This window comes from Balaenoptera physalus (genome assembly GCF_965194825.1).
Source record: "Balaenoptera physalus genome assembly, chromosome: 7".
NCBI lineage: Eukaryota > Metazoa > Chordata > Mammalia > Artiodactyla > Balaenopteridae > Balaenoptera > Balaenoptera physalus.
Window position 1 is genome coordinate 117906152 of NC_138886.1, and position 26488 is coordinate 117932639.

A 26488-nucleotide genomic window follows, 5' to 3' on the forward strand; every position below is an offset into this window, starting at 1 on the left:
GCCCCTCTACAGTGTGAACTTGGTACCCCCCACTGAGATGTGGGACTATGTCCCCTGTCCTTCAATTTGGGTGTGCTTGTGAATTCTTAGACCTGTAGAGGAGAGCAGAAGTGACTGAGGTCATGAAAGGCAACATAGCTTCTGCCTGTCCACTGGGGCACTCGTTTTTGCAAACTTGAGCTGCCATGTAAGAAATCTGACACCTTGAGGAGACCCCACTGTAGAAAGTTTTGGGCCACATGAAAGGTCACGTGTAGGCGCTCGGGTCGGCAGCCTCAGCTGTTTTCACCAACACCCAACATCAACTGCTGGGCATGTAGATGAAGATTCCTCTAAATGATTTCAGCCCCTAGCTGTGACCCCAGATACCATGCAGCAGAAATGAGCTCTCGGGGTCAATTTATCAATAGGTCATAAAATCCTAAACATTTATATACTTAGTAACAGAATTTCTAAATACATGAAGCAACAACTGATAGAACTGCAAGAAGAAATAGAAATCCACAATATGGTCAAAGATATTAATACCCTTCTCTTAATAATTGATAGAATAAGTCAACAGAAAATCAGTACGAAAAATCCACAAATATTTTGAAATTTAATAATATACCCCAATATAACCCAAAGACCAGAGAAAAAAATCAAAAGGGAAATAAGAAAGTACTTTGAACTGAATGAAAATGAAAACACAACAAAAATATTTGTGAGATGCTGTTAAAGCAATACTTGGAGGAAAATTTATAGCACTAATTGCCTATATTTGAAAAGAAGGTAGGTCTCAAATCAATGACCACATCATGGGTGGATCTCAAAGTAATTATACTAAATGAAAGAAGCCAGACCAAAAAAAAAAAAAAAAAATATATATATATATATATATATGATTGTATGAATCAAATTTTATAAAGTTATAGAAAGTACAAACTACTGGATAGTGACACAAAGCAGAAGAGTGGTTTTGGGGGGCCTGCAAGGGATGCAAGAAGAGATAATAGGTATTGATCACAAACAAGCACGAGGATATTTTCGGGAGTGACGAATTAGATCATTATTTTCATTTTGGTGATGGATTTACAGGATGTATCAAATTTTACACTTTAAATATGTACAAGTTTATTGTATATAAATTATACTTCAATAAAGCTGTTTACAAAAAAAAAAAAAAAAAAAAAAAGAAATGAGCTCTCTCCTTTAGCACCTTTTCTGAATTTGGGACCCACAGAATCCATGAATTTGATACAATGCTTGTTTTATGCTGTAGATTTTGGGGTGCTTCGTCAGGCAGTAATAACTGGACTACATACTTCCAAATCCACGGTGGAGGTGAACTCTAAGACATGATGAAAGTTTACGGGTCACCCACAGATTTTATCTCATCCTATTGTGGGAGATACAGTGCAGGACGTACCCATTTCCATGCTCACTTCTTCCTGGGCTCACTGCCAGGCTATAATCCCCAGCTCCTTGGTATTCAGAAGGGGCTGTATGCTTATTTCTTGCCGGTGGAATGTGGACAGAAGTGATGTGCATCACCTCTGGGCTCAAGTCAGTGAGCGGGGACTTCCTTTCTCCCCTTCATGATTCTCTTTTCCCTCAGAGCCTGATGAATTGCAGAAGATCCAGAGGAGGCCTCTGAGCCCCTAGAAGGTGGTGGAGGCACTAGGCAGATGGGGCCTGAGTGTCTGGAAACCGGGGTGGAGCGGAGCACACAGCCTTCTTCTCTCCCAGGGCTGAAATGTAGCAGCTGCATGACTGACGCTAAGTTACCGAGATTTGGGGATTATTACAGCAGTTGGTCCACTCTAAGAACCCTGTTTTGTTTGGTTCTATTTTCAGTCTCTTCTGACATTTTAAATCAAATACAGTGAATTTTTTAAGTACAATTTTAATTTTATCAAAAACTTTATTGAAAAATTGAATCAAACAGCCTGAATATTTGTGAGATTATTTCCTTTTATTAATTGTACATTTTATTTTATTTTTTTTTAATTTATAAATTTATTTATTTATTTATTTTTGTCTGCGTTGGGTCTTCGTTGCTGTGTGCGGGGTTTCTCTAGTTGCGGCGCATGGGGGCTACTCTTGGTTGAGGTGCATGGCCTTCTCATGGCGGTGGCTTCTCTTGTTGCGGAGCACGGGCTCTAGGCACACGGGCTTCAGTAGTTGTGGCTTGCGGGCTCAGTAGTTGTGGCACACGGGCTCGGTAATTGTGTTGCACGGGCTTAGTTGCTCTGCAACATGTGGGATCTTACCAGACCAGGGCTCGAACCCATGTCCCCTGCATTGGCAGGTGGATTCCCAACCACTGCGCCACCAGGGAAGGCCCAGTTGTGCATTTTAAAGAGAGACAATTTGAAAGTAATTAGACAATAGATGCAGGGGTGGGAAACCGGAGGGCAGAGAATGTTCAGGAGTCCTGTGTGTAATCAAATGTCAGAGGTAAGCAAGTGTCAAGGCAGAGAAGCCTTCCTATCATCCGCAGCTGGGAGAGAGTGATTGGTTGGCCCAGGCGTTTATTCTTCGTGAAAAGGGGACTGTATTTCTCTCATCATTTGGTGAGGTGGCCAATCCCTCCTGCGGGACAAAGGGATGGTGACAAAGGAGGACTAGATGCGGGGCCATGCCCGGGGGCAGTGCCTCCCATTCTCTGGCCATAAGCTACTTTGTGGTCCATGTGGTCTTGTAGAATATGCAGACAGGAGGCAGAAGTGGACTAGATACTTCTCATGAGAGTTTGCCAGGGTAAGGACAGCCATAACAGAAAGTTAAATAAATCCTCGTTGCCTTCCTTTCCAAGGTAGGGCAAAAAAATAACCAAACAGACACACAAAAATGAAATTCTAATTCTCTTTGGAGGGTCACTGTAATACAGTTTTTAAAGATCTTTCTATGGGTGTGTAACAAATTACCAGAACTTTGTGGCTTCAAACATCACACATTTATTTATGATCTCCCGTTTCTGTGGGTCAGAGGTCATGTGGGCTCCGTGGGGTCCCCTGCCTGGCATCTCACGAGGCTGAAATCCAGGTGGTGGCTGGACTGAGCGCTTATCTGGAGCCTCCGGGGAAGAACCTGCCTTCAGGCTCATCTAGTTCCTGACAGCTGTAGGACCAGGGCCCGTTTCCTTGCTGGGGATGCCCAGGGCTGCTCCCAGACCCATTCTCAGTTCCTTTTTTCAGGAACTCTCCATCTTAGCCATGGCTAACCGCCCTCACATAGAACCCTTCTCAGGCTTTAAATCTCCCTGACTTCTTGCGCTCCCTGCTGGGGAAAACTCCCTGCTTTACAGGGGCTCCTATGTTGTAAAGCAACTATACTCCAATACAAATTAAAAAAAAAAAAAAAAAAAAGAGCATGGTCTAGCTTGGCTGGGGAAAAAAAAAAAAGACCTTACTGAGTTGTGAGAATTAACTGAGCAAAATAGATTTAAAGGCAGTAGTACAGTTTCTGTAAGAGTACTCACTCAATAAAAATTTATTGAGTCTCAATCATCAATCAATCAATCAATCAATCAATCAAGGTGCCCCTGTGATTAGTTTAGGCCCACCAGGGTCATCGTCCTAGCTTAGCATGAACTGACTGGAAATTACATTTGCCATGACTTTTTTGCCCTGGAATATAACTTAAGTGTAGGAGGAAACCAGGGAAGACGGGCAGCTTAGAATTCAGCCCACCGCCATCGCCAATGAAGCGAATGTTATGCCTTCTATCGGTAACCTACTCCGAATTCTTAAAATTTTCCCCCTCAGAAATTTTTCTTTATAGCTAAGTCCAATTCAGAAAATGTCTGTCCAGATTTTTTTAAAAATGCTAACATCAGTGTTAAAAAGGAATCCTAGAATTTATTTTTTTCCTCCGTATTGCCACTGTGATCACTTAAAAACATGAATCTGAGTCTATCATGCTTCCATTTAAAATCCTTTGGTGGTTTTCTATTGCTGCCAGGGTAGCGTTACAACTCCTGCATAACGATTCCGAAGCCTTGCATTATCTCTTCTTTGCTTAATTGTCCCTCAATCACTCTCTCCTTTCTTGCCCTCCCCTTCCTCCCCCATCTGGTCTATTTTTGATTCTCTAGAAAGGACCAAGTTCCCCTCCTCAGGGCTTGCTGCTGTAAATTTTTCTCTCTAAAGAAATTCTCCCCTTCGTCTTTCCTACCCCTTGACTGTTTCCTATTTATTTTCCAGATTTCACCTAGATCTGTTAGGACTCCTGTTTTATACTCTCTTTCCATCCCGTACTTCTCTTTTCAGGTAATTCATGAATCAAGTCGACGAATAGGGTAGTGAACACTTACTGTATGCCAGGCATCATTCACTGTTGGAGATTCAAAGTTCTGAACGCATGGAACTTTCTTTCAAGTAGAGACAGTGCTTATGACAACTGGAATCAAGTGACTTATTTGCATGTGTGTAATGATTTGCTTCATGTTTAGATAGTAAATACTTGTTGAATATGATCATCTCATTCAATTATGCTTATACTCCTACTTAGGTAGGGGCCCTAAGACCTTCCCCATTTAGTCTTGCTTCTTATGACCTCAGGGCCAATTTGCTTTCACCATAAACTCGATTGTCTCTACTTTCAGAGTTTTTTTTTTTTTAACATCTTTATTGGAGTATAATTGCTTTACAATGGTGTGTTAGTTTCTGCTGTATAACAAAGTGAATCAGCTATATGTATACATATATCCCCATATCCCCTCCCTCTTGTGTCTCCCTCCCACCCTCCCTATCCCACCCCTCTAGGTGGACACAAAGCACCGAACTTATCTCCCTGTGCGATGCGGCTGCTTCCCACTAGCTATCGGTTTTACATTTGGTAGTGTATATATGTCCATGCCACTCTCTCACTTCATCCCAGCTTCCCCTTCCCCCTCCCCGTGTCCTCAAGTCCATTCTCTATGTCTGCATCTTTATTCCTGTCCTGCCCCTAGGTTCTTCAGAACCTTTTTTTTTTTTTTTTTTAGATTCCATATATATGTGTTAGCATACGGTATTTGTTTTTCTCTTTCTGACTTACTTCACTCTGTATGACAGACTCTAGGTCCATCCACCTCACTACAAATAACTCAATTTCATTTCTTTTTATGGCTGAGTAATATTCCATTGTATATATGTGCCACATCTTCTTTATCCATTCATCTGTCGATGGACACTTAGGTTGCTTCCATGTCCTGGCTATTGTAAATAGTGCTGCAGTGAACATTTTGGTACATGACTCTTTTTGAATTATGGTTTTCTCAGGGTTATATGCCCAGTAGTGGGATTGCTGGGTCATATGGTAGTTCTATTTTTAGTTTTTTAAGGAACCTCCATACTGTTCTCCATAGTGGCTGTAACAATTTACATTCCCACCAACAGTGCAAGAGGGTTCCCTTTTCTCCACACTCTCTCCAGCATTTATTGTTTGTAGACTTTTTGATGATGGCCATTCTGACAAGTGAGGTGATACCTCACTGTAGTTTTGATTTGCATTTCTCTAATGATTAGTGATGTTGAGCATCCTTTCATGTGTTTGTTGGCAATCTGTATATCTTCTTTGGAGAAATGTCTATTTAGGTCTTCTGCCCATTTTTGGATTGGGTTTTTTGTTTTTTTGATATTGAGCTGCATGAGCTGCTTGTATATTTTGGAGATTAATCCTTTGTCAGTTTCTTCATTTGCAAATATTTTCTCCCATTCTGAGGGTTGTCTTGTTTATGGTTTCCTTTGCTGTGCAAAAGCTTTTACATTTCATTAGGTCCCAATTTGTTTATTTTTGTTTTTATTTCCATTTTTCTAGGAGGTGGGTCATAACGGATCTTGCTGTGATTTGTGTCGTAGAGTGTTCTGCCTCTGTTTTCCTCTAAGAGCTTTATAGTGTCTGGCCTTAGATTTAGGTCTTTAATCCATTTTGAGTTTATTTTTGTGTATGGTGTTAGGGAGTGTTCTAATTTCATTCTTTTACATGTAGCTGTCCAGTTTTCCCAGCACCACTTATGGAAGAGGCTGTCTTTTCTCCGTTGTATATTCTTGCCTCCTTTATCAAAGATAAGTAGAGTTGTTTTGCTTTTTTATACCATGGATATCACCACATACTTCTTTTATTTTTTTCAGTCTTCAATAGCAATGCCTGTTTCAGTAGAGGGATGCATGTCCTGACACACTAGGGAGGTATGTTTGGGTAACAGAGTGGGTATATGGTTCTTTAGGAAAGCACAACTGTTGTGGCATTTCTCAAATCCTATATTTGTTCTGAAAGATGTGGTTTATATTTTTAAAAGACATTTCCTGGTAGCATGATGTGATGATATTCTTTAAAAATATTATGGCATTTGTCATACTTAAGTATCTAATTCTTGGAGAAACGTTTTAGATTTAGAAATAACATGTCTTCTTTTGACAACATAAATATTTTAAAGCAGTGTTATTTTACCCGTGAATGAGCACAGTGTGTTTTTTCCATCATGTAGTTCAAATTGAATGAATAATTGAATGCTTGCCTTATTTTTTAATCACTTTTCAATATCAGCCACAAACTGGAGTTTCGGCACAGAGAATGTTAAATTGAATGGAATCATACAATTACAGCAGTCATATGGAATATGAATTAGTTTCAGTAAGAAATTGGTTGTCAGGAGGTTAATAAGGGAACATTATCAAGTATAAGATGAAGCATAATATACTACATGGAAATGGTGACGTAAATTTAAGAAAAACAATTGTATTAGTGCATTCAGTTCCAAAGCCTGCTCTCCCCCTAATCTCCCCTCCTCCTCTTCTGCCCCTCCCTCCCTCTGCTGTAGCAGTTCTGGCCTCTTTTCTGTTCCTCCGACATGCCAGACACCCTTCCATCTTAGGGCGTTTGTGCCGGCGGGTCCCTCTGTCTGGAATTCTCTCCCCAAACTCCCCATGGCTAGCTCCTCATATCTTTCAAGTCTTAGCTCCAAATCCTCTGGCCCCAAACACCCTCTCACCGCACACTGTCAGCCCTCCTCACCCCACTCTGTTTCTGTTCTACGGCACTTAACACCTTCTCACTCACTTATTCATTATGCTTCTTTCTTTATTTTTTTAAACTTTTAATTTTATTGATATAGTGGAGTACAGTTGATTAACAATGTAGTGTTAATTTCAGTTGTATGACAAAGTGATTCGTTATGTTTCTTATTTATCAGCCTCTCTCCCTAACAATGGCAAGTATCTTTGTGTGTTTTATTGAGAGATGTATCTTAAGCACCTAGGACAGTGCCTGACACACAGTTGGTGCCCTGTAAGTATTTGTTGAATGAATGAATGAACTACTGGTTTATTGACATAAAGTAAGGTTAATTCCGAACAATTCAGTTATTTAATGATAATCCTCCGTTTAGCTGCCAATAAAAGCTATGCTCTCTAGTATATTCAAATACAAGTTTCAAGGGAATAAGCTATCTTGAGCTTATTTTCATTTGTAACTGGTTTAGTATAAAGAAGTGATTGATGATAAAAGTACAGAGCATATATAAATAAGAAATTACATTTCTGGGGCTGGAGAATAACTTTCTAAGTGTATGGTATGACTTGGATGGGTTATGTTTGAAAAACTTCTTAAGACTAGACAATCAACCACTTTGTACCATCTAACTAGAAATTAAAATATTAGTTGTTAACCTAAAAAGCTTTAGTGTGTAGATGTTGCAAAGGGCTGTGTCTATCATTAAACTACTTTTCCAGGCTGGATGTAATAAAAACTGCACTTTGTGACCTGACTTGATCTAAAAAAGGTAACAATGGAAAGGCACATGCACACCATTGCTTTGCTTTATTCTTAGAAACCTGGGTTTTGAGGTTATTCTTAGAGATTAGGAGAAAAAAAGAACAGCTCATTTTGACCTTGCCCGACTCTCCTTTTCTATTTGTTGATCGGAACATAATAAAAGCAGAAACTGGAAAATGTATCTGCAGTCTCTACTGAGGATATGTTGGTTTCTAGTCTCAAGGGGAAAGCTCTTGTTTTTGAACCATCTGCTTAAGATTATTTCAAAGTAAGAAATGCTCTATTGTGTCAGTATAAACAGATCGTGCCCAAACTATCTTGCATTTAATGAGCTTCAGGAGGTCTGGGTGGGGATGGCAGGGTTTCAGAGGGTACGTTGTTCAGAAGATCCTGTTTTTAAGACGTGACATTTATATCTGCAGTAACACTATGCTCTTAAAAACAGTGATTGGGGTGGGACATAAAAACAGATATATCCCTTTTTGGTTTATTTGAAACATTAATTCTTGGGGAGGAAAGAATGGATTGGAACATCTTAAGAGTGCTTCTTTAGGTAAAAATACTATAGTATAAGGACACAATCCCTCATTTCCCTTAACTCATTATTCTATAGCTTAGAAGATACAGTAGAAGCAAAGTGTTCGCTTTTTACTATTATTTCTATGTGCCTCCAGATTTTAAGTCTATTGCTTAAATTTTCTGGCTTCGCCATCTGCTAAAAAGAAATGAAAGTTCTTAAAAAACTCTTTAAAATTGGTTTTCTGTAGTGGAACAACTTCTATCCTTTAGGGAAATACCCAAACATGTGCTTCTCCTTCACCCCTGAGTCAGGCTGTCAATCATCCTACCTTCCAAGTGGGGGGGTGGGAACTGGACTCAGGTCACGCTAACTGAAATCCTTCCTTGGGATTTCGTGAAATTGGAATTACCTCTCTGGTGGCGAAGCAGAGAATGAAAGCCTGAGAGCTTCTAGTGGCCATCCCTGAGGGGTGGAAGGAGCATTCTTCAGAGAGCGGCAGAGGTCAGGTGCTCAGGGAAAGGGTCCTGGCAGCCTCCCAGAGGCTCACTCATTTCCTTGACTTTTTCACACTTTGTTTACTTGAGTGTCCTGTCCAATTTCCCCTTTCCTCTAAGTTAGTCGGAATTGGGTTTCTGTCTTCTAGTAAACCAAAGAATCCACATTAAAAAAGCTCTCTCTTGATGGATTTAGAGATGATCATACTAAGTGAAGTAAGTCAGGCAAAGGCAAATATCATATGATATCATTTATATATGGAATCTAATTTTAAAAGATGACATAAATGAACTTATTGGATTGGCCAAAAAGTTCGTTCGGGTCTTCTGTAAGATGTTATGGGAAAACCCGAACGAACTTTTTGGCCAACCCAGTATTTGCAAAACAGAAACAGACTCCCAGATTTTGAAAACAAACTTATGGTTACCAAAGGGGAAACATGGGGGGTGGAGAGAGTTAAATTAGGAGCTTGGGATTAACATATACACACTACTATATATAAAATTGATAATCAACACGGACCTACTGTATAGCACAGAGAGCTCTACTCAGTACTCTGTAATAACCTATAACCTATATGGGAAAAGAATCTGAAAAAGAATGAATATATGTACATGTATAACTGAATCACTTTGCTGTACACCTGAAGCTAACACAACATTGTAAATCAACTATACTCCAATAAAATTAAAAAAAAAAAAAAGCTCTCTGAACAGCCAGGGTTTGAGTGTCTGGAGCTGTCAAACACATCAGTCAAAAGCTACTCAGATGAAGACCATTACGTCGGAAACTCTGGAGAAGCAAACGGTTTTCTAAGCTTCAGTTGATAAGTGTTGAAATTTGAGGGGAAACATTCAAAATGAAGAAATGTCATCAGAATAAAAAATGTTAGCACTCTTAAAGGTTCATAATGGCATTTACGTGATATTTTTTATCTAGAGAAGTTGACATGCTTTCATGGTTCAGGACAGAGCAAAGTACATCTGGCAGTAGGTCTTGAACTGGGCAGGTTACTACCTTTTCCTGAGTCTCACTTTCATCTTCTGTAAAGTTGGGCTAACGTGTCTGCTTCAGGAGATGGTTGTAAGGACTCGATTGAATAATCACATAGCACCCTTGGCATATAATAGGTGCTCGAGAATAGTGGTCATGTGTTAATATTACCCTAGGGGACAAGCTTTATTCTTCTGGTATGTGTGGGCTACAGGGAATGGTTGTCATGTATCCACATGTTGACCTGTGTGAGGGGGGGGTCAGGCTTATGGCGACCTGCAAGTCTGAATGTGTGGCGATGAGGTAGGGATTGTATTCTCAACTGTCCTCTCACAGTTTGAAGAGAGGGAGAGAGTTGTGGGGTCAGCTTACAGGGTCCTGGTGTGTTGTAGGTTGCTGACCTTGATGTAAAGGGTAAAAATCAAATCCTTATACCTCCAAAGTTGATGCATACATATACCCCCATGCTCTGTATAGTACTGTCATTAGGATTTGGATGACAGGCTTGAGAATTGTATGGAGAGCTTTTTTGGTAACTTTCTAAACATATATCTCTTGAGCTTTTGCGGGGGTGTCAACTGACTTGCATTAGAATCATTAGATTGTATTCCATTTTTCTTGTTAGGGAAAATGGCAACCAGAAAAATACAAAAATTCTTAAAAATTTCAATGTTAGAAAAAGATTTCAATAGGAAGTTAAATTGACCTGAACACAGGTACCGAATGCTGTGTAAATTGTTATATCCCGCTCTCTTTACAGCTCTCTATAAAAGCTAAAATAAAATTAAATAGGGAATTAGGAAAATGCCATCAGACATAAAGGAATTAACAACTGGAAGGAATTTAGACTTGCCAGGCTTCTATCCAATGGACATAAAATTTAACTTGAAAATGCTCTGTTTCACCTGAGGTACCTTTCGTTGGATAATTGAAATGAATCTCAGACTGGCTTGTGAGACATTTAGCAGCTGTTTCTGTTTATCTTTGAGTTTCTGAATGAGTTTAGAGTCATTTTAATATTTTCTTTGGAAGATCAATTCTGGGCATGCTGAATTAGAATGGTTATTTTTATATCACCTAGGCTAAATATTGTAGGAGAAAAAACCCCATAGGAACAACTCCAGATATTTTCTTGTGTATGTGAAGGTATACGGTGTGCCATAAAAAGGCTTCTGTCACATTTTAGACACAAAATGCAACTACACTTCGAGGTATTTGCAGGCTCAGAAGTAAGGAGAGGGTTTTTTTTTTTTTTTTTTTAACATAGCTGTCTCATAAAAGCAATGAGAAGGTATATAAAATATTTTAGAATCATCCTTGGCATAAAAAGGATTTCTAATGAGTATATTTGATAAGACTGAATTTATTTCTACCAAAACCATTTGTACAAAGCATCGTCACTAGAGTTTATATAGAGATGGCTTAAGCGGGAAAGAGTACTCTTCCAAAATGAGATTGAGTTGTACCCTTCTAAGGAGACAAGGAAACTATTTCAGGAGTATAAATTAAACACCCACGGAGGTTTTTGTATTTTCAGACAACTGCGGAGAAAGTGGAAAATGCTTATTAATTAGAACTGTCGGTTCTCTGCCAGTGTGCTGGAGGCTTGTCTTGGGAACCAAGAGTATGGAAATTTACAATGGTGAGGGCGGGGGACCGAGGGACCAGCTTGGGGTCAGGGCCCCGGGGAACAACCCCCTTTCTTTGGGACACTAGTGTGTCATTATTTTGTAGTTTCTCCCGCGAGTCTGTGGGTCCTGTAACACATGGAACATTTGCTCTGGTGATGGCTGGATCAGAGACACTCAAGGTTGGAGAAGTAGGAGGATGAGAACCAGTAAACACTGTAGCCCATTCCCCACCTTCTAGTTTGGGTACAGATGCAAATATTTCAAAAACATGATGCCAGATCTAACCATCTCTTCTCTGAGGCTCCTACTTTGTAATATTGGCTGGCTGGACTCCTTTTAGCACTTAGCAACATCTGAAATGGTCTTGTTTATTGATTCACTTATTTATTTATGATCTGTCTCCCCCTCAGACTGAATTCCACGAGATAGAGAACTTGTCATTTCTCTTGACAATTATATTCTCAGTGTCTGGCAGACAGCAGGCTCTCAATAAATATCTCCTGGATATGTGAATACATCTGTGACAGTTGTCTGCATAAGAAATTAATATTGTCATTTTATCTTATAAGTGCTTACATGTGTACTATGTGACATGTTATAGATGTAAATTATTAAATATATATAACAAAATTTATCTTCTCTCCATGTTTATTTTTGCATATATATTTGTACCTTGCCCTTTTTGTCACTTAATAATGATAGGTTTGGACATTATTCCATATTAGTAAAAATACACCTGTTGCATTCTTTTTAAAGGCCATACTGTAGTTCTTAGTGATTAATTTAATTCGTCCCCTAGGGTGGATATTAATGTTCTTTCATTTTCCATCAATAAAAACAATATTGAGATAAATATCCATGTACCTGTGTCATTTCACACGTGGGATTCATCTTTATTTTTTTTCTCTAGATAAATAGTTGTTCCACACTATTTACTGAGGAATCCACTCTCTTCCTCTTGATTTGAAATGTTTATCTTATGCTAAATTGTCATATTATCTGGGCCTATTTAAATTCTGTGCCATAGGTATCTCTGTCTAATTTCTGTATTTGATTACCTAAGTTAGCCCCCTATCATTTTTTTCCCCAGAAATTTTCTTGTTATTCTATTTGTTTTCCCTTATGAACGAGAAGCAGTTTATCTAGCTGTCCCCGTTTAACCTCCCCCATCCAAAAAAACTTCATGTTATCATTTTTACTGGGATGGCATTAAATACAGGGGTATGCTTAGGGAGAACTATCTTCACTATGAATTTTCATTTATTTATTTTGTGTGTCCCTCAGTAGCATTGTAACATTTCTTCATGGAGGTCTAGGACATTTAAGTTTATTCCAAGTTGGTTTTTCCTTACTGTTGTAAATGGTGTCTTCCTTTGGGTGGCGGTTTTCATACATAAAGGCTGTTGTTTTCTGTATATTTACACACACACACACATTTTACCCAAGCAACTTGCTAAATTTCTTATTTATAGTAGTTTTTCAGTTGGTTCAACTTGAATTGTTCAGGTAGATATATGGTAATATTATTTGCAATTAATGAAAAATTTCTGTTCTCCTTTCCAATTTTTATATCTCTTATATTATCTTGTCTAATTGAATTGCCTACTATCATCAGGATAGTCCTAAATGATATTAAATAAATTAATGGGAAAAGTCCTGGCGCTGCACTTATTTTGGTGGATTAGCCTTTGAATAGTTATTCTGTTGTGTAATCTTTAATTATTATTTTTAATGCTAGTATTTACAGGTAAAATATGTCTGTACTTTTCTGTTTATTTGTGCTATCTTGGTCAGATTTTGTTATCAATATTATGCCAGTTATCTAATCAACTTGAAATATTTCTTTCTTTTCTGTTATTAGAGAACAGTTTTTGATAAACATTGTAGCAAGTGTTCCTTAAAGGTCTGGAAGAAACTAATGAGGTTTGGTGCTTTATTTTTCGGAGGGGATAGCTTTTTGACAATTTTCTCTATTTCTTCTGTGGTCATTGGGCAGCATGATGGGCAGAATTCTGAGATGGCCCCCCAAATTCCCACCCCGTGGTACACAAGTCCTTACATTATCTCTGCCTTTTGAGTGTAGGGAGGTGTGTGATTGTGATGGATTTCACGCCTGTGATTTAGGTGAAGGTGACCTCATGACAAAGGTGAAGGGGTTTTGCAGATATAATTATGGTCCCAATTTAGCTGACTTTGAATTAATAAAAGGGGAGGTTATCCTGGGAGGGTCTGACCTAACCAGAGTCCAAAAAGGGGACTCTGCCCTTCCTGAAGACAGAGGTGTAGGGATGTGAAGTCTGAGGAGATTCTCGCCTTGGAGAAGAAAGCTGCCTTGTTGTCAGAGGGCCGGGGAGGGGACCACAGGGCAAGGGCCCGAGCTGGGCTTCTGGTTACTGAAAGTCATGTCCAGACAACAGCCAGCAAGACAGTAGGGGCTCGGTCCCCGAACCACAGAGAGATGGGTGCTGCCTACAACCTGAGGGGGCTTGGAATCAGATCCTTCCCTGGCTGAGCCTCCAGGTAAGGATGGAGCTGGCCGAAAATTTGATTTCAGCCTTGTGAGATCTTAGCAGGGGCCCTGCAGAAAGATGCTGGATTGCAATCCAGAGGCTGTGGGAGAATTCTGGGTTGTTTTTAGCCGCTAGTTTGTGGTAATTTGTTATGTAGTGATAGAAAACGAATATAGTTGGTTCCGATTTTTTCTTTTTGGAGGTCAGTTTTGTCATTTATATTTTGTTAAAAATCATCCATTTTCCCTATAATCTTAACTGTATTTGCTTAGAATTGAGCAATCTCTTATGATCATTTAAATTTTGAAAACTCCTGTTTTTTCCCCATTTTTATACATTTTATTTTATTTTATTGAAGTATAGTCAATTTACAATGTTGTGTTAGTTTTAGGTTTATAGCACAGTGATTGTTATACATATATGTATATCTATTCTTTTTCAGATTCTTTTCCCTTATAGGTTATTACAAAATATTGAATGTAGTTCCCTGTGCTATACAGTAGGTCCTTGTTTTTTAATCTATTTTATATATAGTAGTGTGTATCTGTTAATCCCAAACTCCTAATTTATCTCTCCCCCACTTTCCCCTTTGGTAACCATACATTTGTTTTCTATGTCTGTGGCTCTATTTCTGTTTTGTAAATAAGTTCATTTGTATCTTTTTTTTTTTTAGATTCCACATATAAGTGATATCATATGATATTTGCCTTTCACTGTCTGACTTACTTCACTTAGTATGATAATCTCTAGGTCCATTCAAGTTGCTACAAAAGACATTATTTCATTCTTTTTTATGGCTGAGTAGTATTCCATTGTGTGTGTGTGTGTGTGTGTGTGTGTGTGTGTGTGTGTGTGTGTGTGTATGTGTATGTATATATACATATATATAAACACCACATCTTCTTTATCCATTCGTCTGTTGATGGACATTTAGGTTGCTTCTGAGTTTGTGTATTCTTCTTCTAATAAATGTCAATTAATCGTTTTCTAATTAATTTATCTGTCTCCATACCTAGCTATATCTCTTATTAATGATTTATCTTTGGCTCTAAAGAACTAGCTCTTGCACTACTAGTTTTAGGTTTTCTAAATCATTAAGTTTTCAAACGCTTATTAATATTTCCTTAGCTTTATTTTATTTTTTATTTGCGAACTGGATATGGATGTTTAGTTTATTTTTATTCTTTTTTATGTTGATGTAAGAATTTAAGAGTCTACCTTTTCTTCTGAACACTGCTTCAGCTGTATCTCTTAGGTTTTGAAATATGTTATTTCAATTTAACTTTGTCCCTTGGGAATACTACTATGCGCTCCTTTATCCTCCATGTCATTCCACTCTACTACTTTTTAACTTTGCTCATTTAAATTTCATTTTGTTCCTTTTTCTCAGTCTTATCTTTTGTGTCCCTATATATTTTCAGAATATTCCTTCTCTTTTGTGTTGCTTTCAATGTGATCTTCATTTTGGTTTTCTTTTTCTTTTTCATGATATCCTGACTGCTGCTGTTTATTTTCTATCTCCTTCTGTTGTCTTCCCGTGCCCCTGTTTTACCACCACTGAACTGATCTTACTGCATAAGATAACGTTCCTTATACACTGTGGCTGGGAGTAAGACATCTGAGAATTTTGTCAAGGGTAAAGTTAGGCTTTTTTTTGTTTCTGCTTCATATTCTCCTTTTCTGTTTTGAGTGATCTCTAAGAATAGACCTTTCTTTTCCAGTTTAAAAGTGTGAATTATAATTGTATAACATTCAGTTGTTGAACTATAAATACACTCGAAATTTTTTTGATGGCTTCCTACTATGTAGGGAAACTTTAAATTTAGCTAATTTAGTGGGGTTCTTTTGATTTTCTAAGTACAAATAAATAAAATCCATGTTTGTTCTTGAGAAGCTCTGTAATGAGGTTAAGCTCTAGACTATACAGTTTCCTGAGCTATAACAGTTGTAAACTGATGGTTGTTATCTTGTTTGATCGAATAAAGAGCTGAGTCTTCTATACTCAACGATTAGTCCCGATCATGTATATGCAATCCTTATTGAATAACCATTGCATTTTGAAGACAGTAAAAAATTAAATTTTACATTAAATAATAACAAGAGTTGACAGCCCTCGCATTTAATAAAAATTCCCGCTGGGAAGAGCCTGCATTTCTTTTTAAAAGTGGTTTCAGAGAATGACAGTAGCCACTTTTGCATCAGGGCATAAAGTCTTCTACTTTTTCCAGCTAAGAGAAATTAGCCTAATGGTTTTGAGAGCGAACCCCAATTCTGCTCCTTGCTTTGGTATTAACTAGGTAATGGCCTGCCTTTGCAATTATGAAATAGAAATTATATTTTTACCTTGCATTAGTGTTGAATGGAATAAGAAATTTAATTCCGTGACCTTTAGATGCTAAGTCATTACTTTTCCTTGTTAAAGGACCAAATAATAGTTATTACCACCATAGGAAGACTAGAATGGCCAGGGCTTTGGGACACAGGGAGCTCCATGTAAAGGTTTTAAAAGTCATAAAGGGGTACAAAATAAACGGACGCTGTCTAGTAAAATCTCAGATATGTTTTAGTCTCTTTGAGCTGAAATGTTTATTTGTACGTGGCAGGATTAAAACTTAAGTATTCCCTTTGTTATGTTCACTGTGTTTTCCACCTTCTATTTTCCCTTGGGGAGCATTTTCTTCCCTACCCCCAGCCAGGTAGACGCCAAGATTCAAGGAAACCCCAGAGGCTTCTTTTAGGACTGATTTTTTTTTTTTTCAGTTTAGAGAGAATACACAAGATTGGGCTTGAGGGAAGGGAACAGAAGTGACAGCTAGCAAACAGGAGTGGGAACTGGTCCGTAGGACCAGCGCACAGAGTGGAAGAGACAAGAGAAAGGGCACCAAGGCTGTCCCCCTGCCCTGACTCATCACTATAAGACACTGGCCACTCAGCAACCTGGGTACCTGTAAGTCTCCTGGACAGAGGGCAGGGGACTGTGGCACCTGGGCAAGGATGAGGACCAGAGGGGACAGCCTCGCCCCAGACCTGAGCCCGATAAGCCGGGTGATTTGCCTCTGTGCAAAGGCAGCTGCCTCTGCTACATGAGCTTTTCCTGTCACTTATGAGACTGAGAGTTTTCGACAGCAAGGTCTGAATCTCTGTTCAATTTACTGTGTGAAACATCCCTCTCTATTCTCTCTGTAAACATATTGAATGGCATTCATATTATGGTGGACCTATGCCGAATACAGGCTACATCGAATACACCTGGAACTTCTGGCTCACAATTGTTAAGTTACATGTGTATCTCAAAGGCAGTGCATTTCTTCCCAAAGGGGATTGTGCTAGTTTTTAAAAATTGTAATTATGTAATTTAATGAAATATCACTTGAATTGGTGAAATACTCTTATGAAAAGAATTGTTGTTTGTGTCAAAACTAATTTGAGGAGTTTGAAAGATGGAGTTGTTTAAAAATTGCTGTCAAATTAGATGTGAGCAAAGTAATACTAAAGGATTGGGTAAAACCATAAAAAAATCGGAAGGATTCTATGACTGCATGAAGATAGCTTCCAAGTGTCTTTAGATTCTCATTCCAATTTAAAGGAGCCCAAGCTGGGACTCATGATGGATGCAATGTGGATGTGGTCCATGCATCTCTAGTTTATCCCAATCCGAGGACCCAAATGCAGAAGGAACAGCTTTGGCCTCTCTTGCATTAGAAGATCAGTGCATAAATGTACATTTGTATGTTTTACTTTAGAGGAGATTCTTAACGTAGGTTTTTTTGTGCTTTTCTGCTTTAATTGATGTTTATGTTTAATGGGTGAAATATTCATCTCAATTGTACTTGATCCGAAGAAGGCTCCTATTGGGCTTCCTTTGCATTTTTCTGCGGAGTCTAGCTTGCACAGTACACGGACTCATGGTGAAGGTTCCTGATTAATATCTTAGAGGGAATGACTAAAATCTTCAGGAAAAATTTCATCAAAGTCTGGTTAGTTAAAATCTCTGCAATAAATAGGGACAGTGATGGATGTTTGTGTTTCCATCTTTTCTGGGAAGGAAAGGAAAACACTACTTAAGTTGGTTTTGCAGTGTAGCTGGAGACGGTTAGCTGAGGCAGATGGTTGAGAGAAAGTTCCCTGGTTTATGATTCGTATGCTAATCTGATTTGTGATTTGTGGGGTCCTTAGGAACCACTGTGAACTTTTAGGAGGGGAAAGTAAAGCAACTCAGGGAATAAATGAATAAAAAAATGGAGATCAGTTGAAAGAGGAGAGAGAGGGAGGCTGTTGAAGAGCCTCCTGAATATATTCCTGTGAATATGGAAATAAAATATGTTCCAAACAATACTGGGAAATTGGGATGAATTACTTCTCCAGGCGGCTACTGGAGAGAATCTTTCTCACATTTATCTTGGAACCTCAAGAGCTTAGCCCAGAGTTGGCACATTGTAATCGATAAATAAATGCCGGTTGAATGAGTTAGTGACTGGTAAGGGCTGAAAGATTGTGAGAGGTAAGTTAAAATTTCCTTACATGTCTGAACCTTAAGCTTAACACATGGGAAGGACGAGAGCACATAACAAAGGTGGTTGCATGGGGTGTTTCAATCCATTACGAGTGATTTCAGATAGGCCGTGGGGCTTCCAGATTTATTAGACTCGCTCTAGGACATATGGTGCTCAGATTCATGTCACCTGGAGCGCTGAAGGTTTCCGCACAGCTGAGGCTGGAGGTCACAGCTCTTCCCAGACAAAAGATGGCCCAAGGAATATTGGACCAAGGTGGGACCGTGTTGTTACGCTCCTGGGCGTGGAAAAGGACGAACCAAATTTAATGCTCTTCTATGTGGATTTAAGTTTTATGTCTCATGCCAGAGGATTTTGTGGAATAGAGTCCCTGGGCTTCATTCTAAATCATGTGCGTGACTAATTAGTGTTTATTGCTCACTTTTATTTTCTGGGAAGAGTTTTCTTCTGAAAATGCTAACATTTGGACTTTGATCTTTGGGGAATGGGTATAAAAACGCACTCTGGACAATCAGAGACCCATAACGGTGTTAACACTGTTTCAGTAACTTAAGTGGCACGCACCATTTAAAGGAGGGTTGTCTCTTTCCTGCAACATTCTGTAGTCTGTCTTGGTTTCCTCTTTGTTTCCAGATGCAGCTCCAAATTGAGTACCTGGAACACTGCCTGGTGTAAATTAGATGCTCAGTAAAACTTGTTGAGTGACTGACTAAATGGTGCTTTCTCCTTCCTGGCAGCTGGTTAACCTAGCAACGTTTGAGAGGCAGCTGGATAATTCTGGGCCACGTGAGAATTCAGATTCATATTAAAAGAGATTGAAGACTTGGCGCAGCGCAGAGAGATCATTTCTCTAGAGAGCCCTTTTCCTTGAGGGACTCCTGAAAATTACGCTATGTTGGTTTCTGTGTGATGGCATGAAATCCACTCACCTAGGCAGATGTTAGAAAAAGGAAGGAAAGATATTTACAGAGACAGGGAGTTGAGGAGCCCTCTTAGCCAAACCCCGTCTGACCAAAAACTCAGCCCTTAATATAAAGCAGAGTTTTCTGGAAATATTTTCACTCAGCCATGGAATCTTGTCATAAACATCAGTGAAATGATTCTTTCATTGAAATGCAAACAGCAAGCAAAGATGCCTGATAACAACCACAGACAGAAATCTTTTGAATTAGAGCTTCTAAGTTTCAGACTTGAAACAAATTCTATGTTATGGTGTGAAATAGACTAGTAAATTCTCAGTTATCCGTACATACTCCCAAGCCTGAAGGGCTGACCAGTGTATATCTGACAGTGCTTTACAATGTAAAATTAATCGCAATTTATGGACTGTGTCCCAAAATGCAGATGTTCCATTTTTCTTTGACTTTTTAATACCATTGAACACAGCTATTTGTGGACAATTCTTTCAATTTCTCTCGCATGGAGAAAATTCTTCGTCTTCCATGCAAATTCTACCAAACCCTGCTTGAGGGTTTCCCCCTCGTGTTACAAATCCTAATAGGGAGGGACAGGAACCCCAAGGTCAGCACACAATAGCGGGAAGAACGGAGAGATGTGTCTGAAATGGGACCCTGTAAGATATAGCTGTTGCCAAAGGATCTGTCATTTCAATCAAACAACCTGGGGCAATTTAGTCCTGAACCTCTAGCTCTGTTGCCATGGTTTCTAGACAAAGACGACAGGGCTGCATTCCAATTATATCCTTCAGAATGACAGATAACTGAGAAAGAGAAAATGGGGTAATAAAATCTCAGGTCACCCCGAAGAGAAGCGATAGATACAAGCGACAGAGAAATGAGAGGTTCAAGTTTATATTTGTCTTAAAAAATACCTTCGTGATTTAGAATGCAAATGTCCATTCTGCAAACGCTCCAGACTTCCCACAGTACTTTTATCCACACCCAGTTTATTATTCTAAGCCAGGTATCTCCTGCTTACTACAGATTTTCTTTTTCTGTTTTTTCTTATTAAACAATTTTTAAGAAAAATTGAAGTATAGTTGATTTACAGTGTTTTAGGTGATTCAGTTATATATATATATTTTTTTTCAGATTCTTTTCTAATATAGGTTATTACAAGAAGTTGAATATAGTTCCCTGTGCTATACAGTAGGTCCTTGTTGTTTATCTATTTTATATATAGTAGTGTGTGTATGTTAATCCCAAATTCCGAATTTATCCCCCCCCTTACTCGTTTGGTAGTTTGTTTTCTATGTCTGTGAGTCTATTTCTGTTTCAGAAATAAGTTCATTTGTGTCATATTTTAGATTCCACATATAAGTGATATCCTATGATATTTGCCTTTCTCTGTCTGACTTCACTTAGTATGATGATCTATACGTCCATCCATGTTGCTGCAAATCGCATCATTTCATTCTTTTTTTATGGCTGAGTAATATTCCATTGTATATATGTACCACATCTTCTTTATCCATTCATCTGCGGATAGACATTTAGGTTATCTCCATGTCTTGGCTATTGTAAATAGTGCTGTTATGAATATAGGTGTGCATGTATCTTTTCAAATTACAGTTTTGTCCAGATATATGCCCAGGAGGGGGATTGCTGGGTCATATGGAAACTCGGTTTTTAGTTTTTTAAGGAACCTCCATACTGTTCTCCATAGTGGCTGCATCAATTTGCATTCCCACCAACAGTGTAAGAGGGTTCCCTTTTCTCCACACCCTCTCCAGCATTTATTATTTGTAGAATGCAGATATTCTTAATAGCATTTTAAAGTTAAAGAATTCGTGAATTAAGAGAATCTAACAAAAAAATATCTTGAACCATGAGAAGTAAAAAGCATTCTTTAACTTCTGATGAGATTGCAAATAGAGCAATGCCTATTTTCCTTTATTACTGGAGTCAAATGCAATATTCTGTTTTTCCAGTGGGAGGTATTACTGTAAACTTGCACCCAACTTTGGGCCATATCTGATAATCAGTAGTATTTTGCCAGGGTCAGTACAAAGTTTGCTGCTATGCTCTTAGGGTATAATGAAGATACTTCTGTTCAGGGAGAGGAACCATTAGGTAGAGATCAAAAGGTTAACCGTGAACTCTGGAATGGTGTTGGTAGGTGTGCCTTGAGTGAACAGACAATTTTAAATTTCTATATTCTCTGCAATTAAGTAGAAGTGGAGTATTTTAATCCCTAGGTGACACTGGGTAGTTTATTTAATCTTTAAAACTTAAAAAATTTAATCTAAAATTTTTAAAACTTTAATTCTCAGTTTCTTCATCTATAAAATGGAATAATATCCACTTCTCTGAGTTGTGATTTTAAATTATATAAAGCATATAAAGCACTTGGCCTAGCATCTGTACATCACATACCATTAAATAAATGGAGTAAATGTATGTACACAAAGTTTAAGAAAAAAGTAACTTAGATGTGAAATTAGATGTGTTTCAGTGATGGTAAAAAAAAAAAAAAGCACTAATTTAATAAATAGTATTTCAAGGCTTATTGCCAGCAGTGAGATGGAAAATTCTAGGTGTCCTGAAGCCTGCAATCGTGTCTCCTGAGTTTCTCTTTGGAATATTTATTTTATGACACTTTGGGGACAACATACCGTTTCTGTTAACACATAGAATGTAGTTGTTACAGTTAAATAAAAACCAGTTTTGTCAATTTCTTTTATGCATAAATTCAAAAAGTTTAGCTGGATTATTAAGTTTGACTTTTACTATATTCAGGATGCACTTTATTTTCTTACCAAGAATTGGTCTGATTTTATAATAGAGGTAATTAGGAAAGCTGATTTATTTAGTGAGATTTCTGTCTGATAAATCTTGCAAGAATCACTATATCTTCGATATGAATAATGACTATGATAAAGGAAAAAAAAAACCTTTTGCACAGTTTATTTTGCTATGGTTATCTGGTCTTCACATGCTGTAGTAAATTTTTTTCATTTATAAACCTTGAAATTTGATATTCTATCATATATCCTATATATCCTATATATATCCTATATATCCTATATATATCTATCCTATATATCATATATCCTATATATCCTATATGTATATATGTAATATATGAATGTATATATATGTAATAAAGTATAATTTTTGTGAGTACTTATGGTCAAAGCAAGTGGAAACCTGGGCAATTTCAGATAAAAATAAACAAAAAACTCACTTGTTTTGGAATTATATAAAGAATAGCTTTAATTTGTCATTCATATTGTATTTATTTAATTTTTGTTTTATACTGGAGCATAGTTGATTAACAGTGTTGTGTTAGTTTCAGGTGTACAGTAAAGTGATCCAGTTATACATATACATGTATCTATTCTTTTCCAAATTCTTTTCCCATTTAGATTATTACAGAATTTAAAATTACTCTTCTGTTATTGAAATTGTGGAATAGTGGTTATGAGCAAAAGGTGGAGTATTATTTCGAGAACAAACACAACGGGCAAAAGCTCCAGTAATTCCATTTCTTTCACCTTCATGCCTCTGTCTCTCTGTTCTAGGTGCCTGAGAAGGAATGCAGTACCAGCGGGGCAGTAGAAGTGCTGGCACACCACGGTTCCCCACTGCAAGTGGGATTTTGAATTCTTTCTCGTCTGTGTTTCTTTTATGGCATGACTACGTCTCACGGAAACATCAGAAGGAAGTAGCTTCTCTCATCCAAAAGCTGAGGTGGGAAAACGACATGTCTATTTTCATTGTTAATTTGCAACATAAGAGGTCACAAAACGAAATGACGCCATTCTATTAGAATGGTCAAAATGATGCCAACCTAGTGTGAGAAGGGTGCTGACGGCTTACCTTGAAAGAGATTTCATATTGCTCTCCTCCCCAGATTTCCAAACCTGGGTCATAGCCCCCCAACTCCCAAAACCATTTGCGATCCACAGCAAAGAGACCTCCAGCCATAACGGGAGACCTGTGAAAGGAATAAAATAATCTTTAAAGGGCTATGAACATCAGGGACCATGGCATTTTGCTTGAGGGGAAAAAAAAAAGCAAACTTTAAGTCTCAGTGTTCACCGCAGGGAGCTTTTCAGTTCGGGTTTTCTGTGAGTGGACGTGAGTTCACAGTAGGTCTCTGATCGCTCCTGGAACCCCCTTGAGCATTGAACTTCACAGTTCAGACTCTAAAGCCATGCAATGGCTCCATATGTTTGTCAGCAGAGAGAAGTACATGACGACTAGTGTCTGATATGTTGGGAAAATCCATCAGTTCTATGGCTTTTCCTCAAAGAGATCTTATGCTATCAGACAGATGAAAGTATAGAAAACACGGTTGTAGACCATATCTTTGATTTAATCTCTCAGTATGTATTCGGCAAGCACCTACTATTTCCAGGTCATGTCCATTTTACAGACTACGAGATGGTCAGTTAGAATAAAATAACCAACCAGCTATTAACGTGCCAAAGTTGGAATTTAAACTAGGTCTTTTCGCTTTAATTATGTACTTTTTAAAGTCTACCTTCTAGGAAATATTCTTTTTGATCAAATACTAATTTTTAGGCTTTCTGCTGTCGCTAGGATATATTGCAGTCATGTTGCTATGTAATGAGATAATTTATAATCATTGGACCCTGCCTTAAAATTTTTTTGCAGTTCAAAGGCAGCTTTTGTGTTTTTATTATTATTATTATTATTATTATTACTTTGGCTGCACGGCATGCAGGGATCTTACTTCTCCGAACCTGTGCCCCCTGCAGTGGAAGGGCAGAGTCTTAACCATTGGACCACCAGGGAAGTCCACTCTTGTGATTTTGAATGTTCACTGTGTGTTGGGCTCTTGGCTGACAGCCTTGTCTAGTTGCCTTGATTAATCCTTTCAGCAGCGCTGGGTATACCCTCCCTGTGTGCTACTGGGAGAAACAGGCAGAAAAAGGTAGGGCCCAGCTCCCAAGGGTGGCACCAGGGTGTGGTGGTGCTGCAGCTGGACCAGGTCCCCTGATTTCAAAGCCTTTGAATTCTTTACTGCAACACCGTTTCTGTTTCAATGTTTAGGAGGTGAAGAGAGACAACTACAGAAATACGGACCTAAAACAATTAGAGAACACCTGATGCAGACCAAGCAAATCTGTAAAAACACACTCGGTCAATATAGTTTTTGTGACAGTTTTGAAGATTTTGAAACAAAGGATATTTATACATAAGAGTACAAGGCACTAAATGTTGAAGACACACATTTAAAAATATGTCTAAATATATAAGACACACCAATTTACAGACCAACTGAAGTTGTACTCTTGGTAACATTTTACGAGGCACTTGAGGGACATAAACGTGAATTTATTGTATTTCAGTGTGCTATATATTTCAAAGATTTTGCATGTTAAGCTGGTACTTGGCCTTATCACTGCAGTTTTAGATTTTTTAAAAAAATGTGTATACGCTATGTAGATGGAAGATTACAAGGCAGGAAGAGGGATTTATTTTTCCTTCTAGGAAAGTGAGCAGGATTTGAAAAATAACAAAGAATCTCACGCAATTTTAAAATTTTGTTTGAAATAAAAGTCTTAGAACCAGATGTACTGTACTTTAGCCCTCTCTCCAGCAGCATAATCTTTTCCCATTTTCCACACACTGAATTTTAGAGGGTAATTACAGTTGTAGCTGGGACAGATTAGGACGGTACCATGTGGTGGGTGCAGTTCCCCAATGAGCACATTACCTCTGTGTCATCTTTGATTCCACAGGGCTTGGGCATAAGCAATCAGAAATAGTCAATCCTATTCGATCTGAACCACAAATAGAAAGATCTTAAGTCCTACCAGTATATTCTCATTTGATTGTGTAAAGCACGAGACCAGAGTGCAACCGAATTTACACTGTGCAGAATGAATTTCCCAACTGGAATTATCGTAGATATAGAACTAGTATAAATATCAGGCAAGAGAAAGTCCTAGATTGATTTTTTTTAATTGTAAATAATTTGTTGGAAACACAATATCTTGTTTTCTTAATGAGTTTATAAAAAACTAACCATGGGGTATATTTTTAGTTAATTTGAGGCATAATAAAACAAATTCAAACAGACCTCTTTACCTTCATTAATGTTTTTGCCAAGCTCCAGATAAATTAGTGCTTCGTATTTTGACTAGTGTAAATGGCTGGTAAGAAACAAACCTTTTATTTGTTCATGTATTTACTTATATTTGTCCATTAATCTTTTGAACACCGTAATTGAGGTATAGTTGACATGCAATGAATTGCAAATATTTTAAGTGGACAATCTGATAGATTTTCATTTATGAATATCCCTGTGCAGCCATCACCACATTCAACAAAAAGGAACACATCTATCACCCCCACGAAGTTTCCTCATTGTAATCTCTCCCTCCTGACCCTCTCCTCATTCCCTTCCGCTTGGACATCACTGATCTCTGTCACTACAGGTTAGTTTGCACTGTCTAGAATTTTCTATAAATGGAATCATACAGTATGTGCTCTACCTTGGGAGGGTCTGGCTTCTTTCATTCAGCACCATTATTCCGAGACTCACCCTTGTTGCAGCATGTGTTAACAGTTTCTTCCTTTTTCATTGCTGAGTAGTATTCCATTTGCATGACTGTACAACAGTTTGATTATCCATTCACCCACTGATGAACATTTGGGTTGTTTCCAATTTGGGGTTATTACAAATAAAGCTGCTAGGAGTTTTGTGTACTAATCTCTGTGGGGACATATGCTTTCATTTCTCTTGAGGAAATGCCTAGGAGTGGAATGACTAAATCATATGGTAGGTGTGGGCTTAAACTTTTAAGAAACTGCAAAACTCTTTGCCAGGAAGGTTGTAACTTTATATTCCCGCCAGCAGTGTTTGAATTCCAACAACTACCCATCCTCAAATACTCGATATGGGCAGTCTTTTGAAGTTTAGTTACTATAACAGGGGCATAGTGGTATTTATTGTGGTTTTATTTTGCATTTCCATAACAATTAATGATGTTGAGCATATTTATGTTATCTCTCTCTTTTTTCCTAGTCAGTCTGGCTAGAGGTTTATCAATCTTATTGATCTGCTTAAGGAATTAGCTTTTGGTTTCATTGATTTTCTCTATTGCTTTTCAGTTTTATATTTCACTGATTTCTCCTTGGTCTTTATTAG

General features: G+C 38.1%; 1 protein-coding gene across 4 annotated transcripts in view; it reads right to left on the minus strand.

Moving 5' to 3' along the window:
- The window catches only part of GALNTL6 (polypeptide N-acetylgalactosaminyltransferase like 6), a 1158938-nt gene that overhangs the window by 87767 nt on the left and 1044683 nt on the right, over nt 1-26488 (minus strand). For all 4 annotated transcript variants that reach the window (XM_082468905.1, XM_082468902.1, XM_082468903.1 and 1 more), the window contains exon 7: nt 23185-23302. In XM_082468905.1, coding sequence (XP_082325031.1) covers nt 23185-23302 — 118 coding nt within the window. The remainder of the gene's footprint in view (nt 1-23184; nt 23303-26488) is intronic.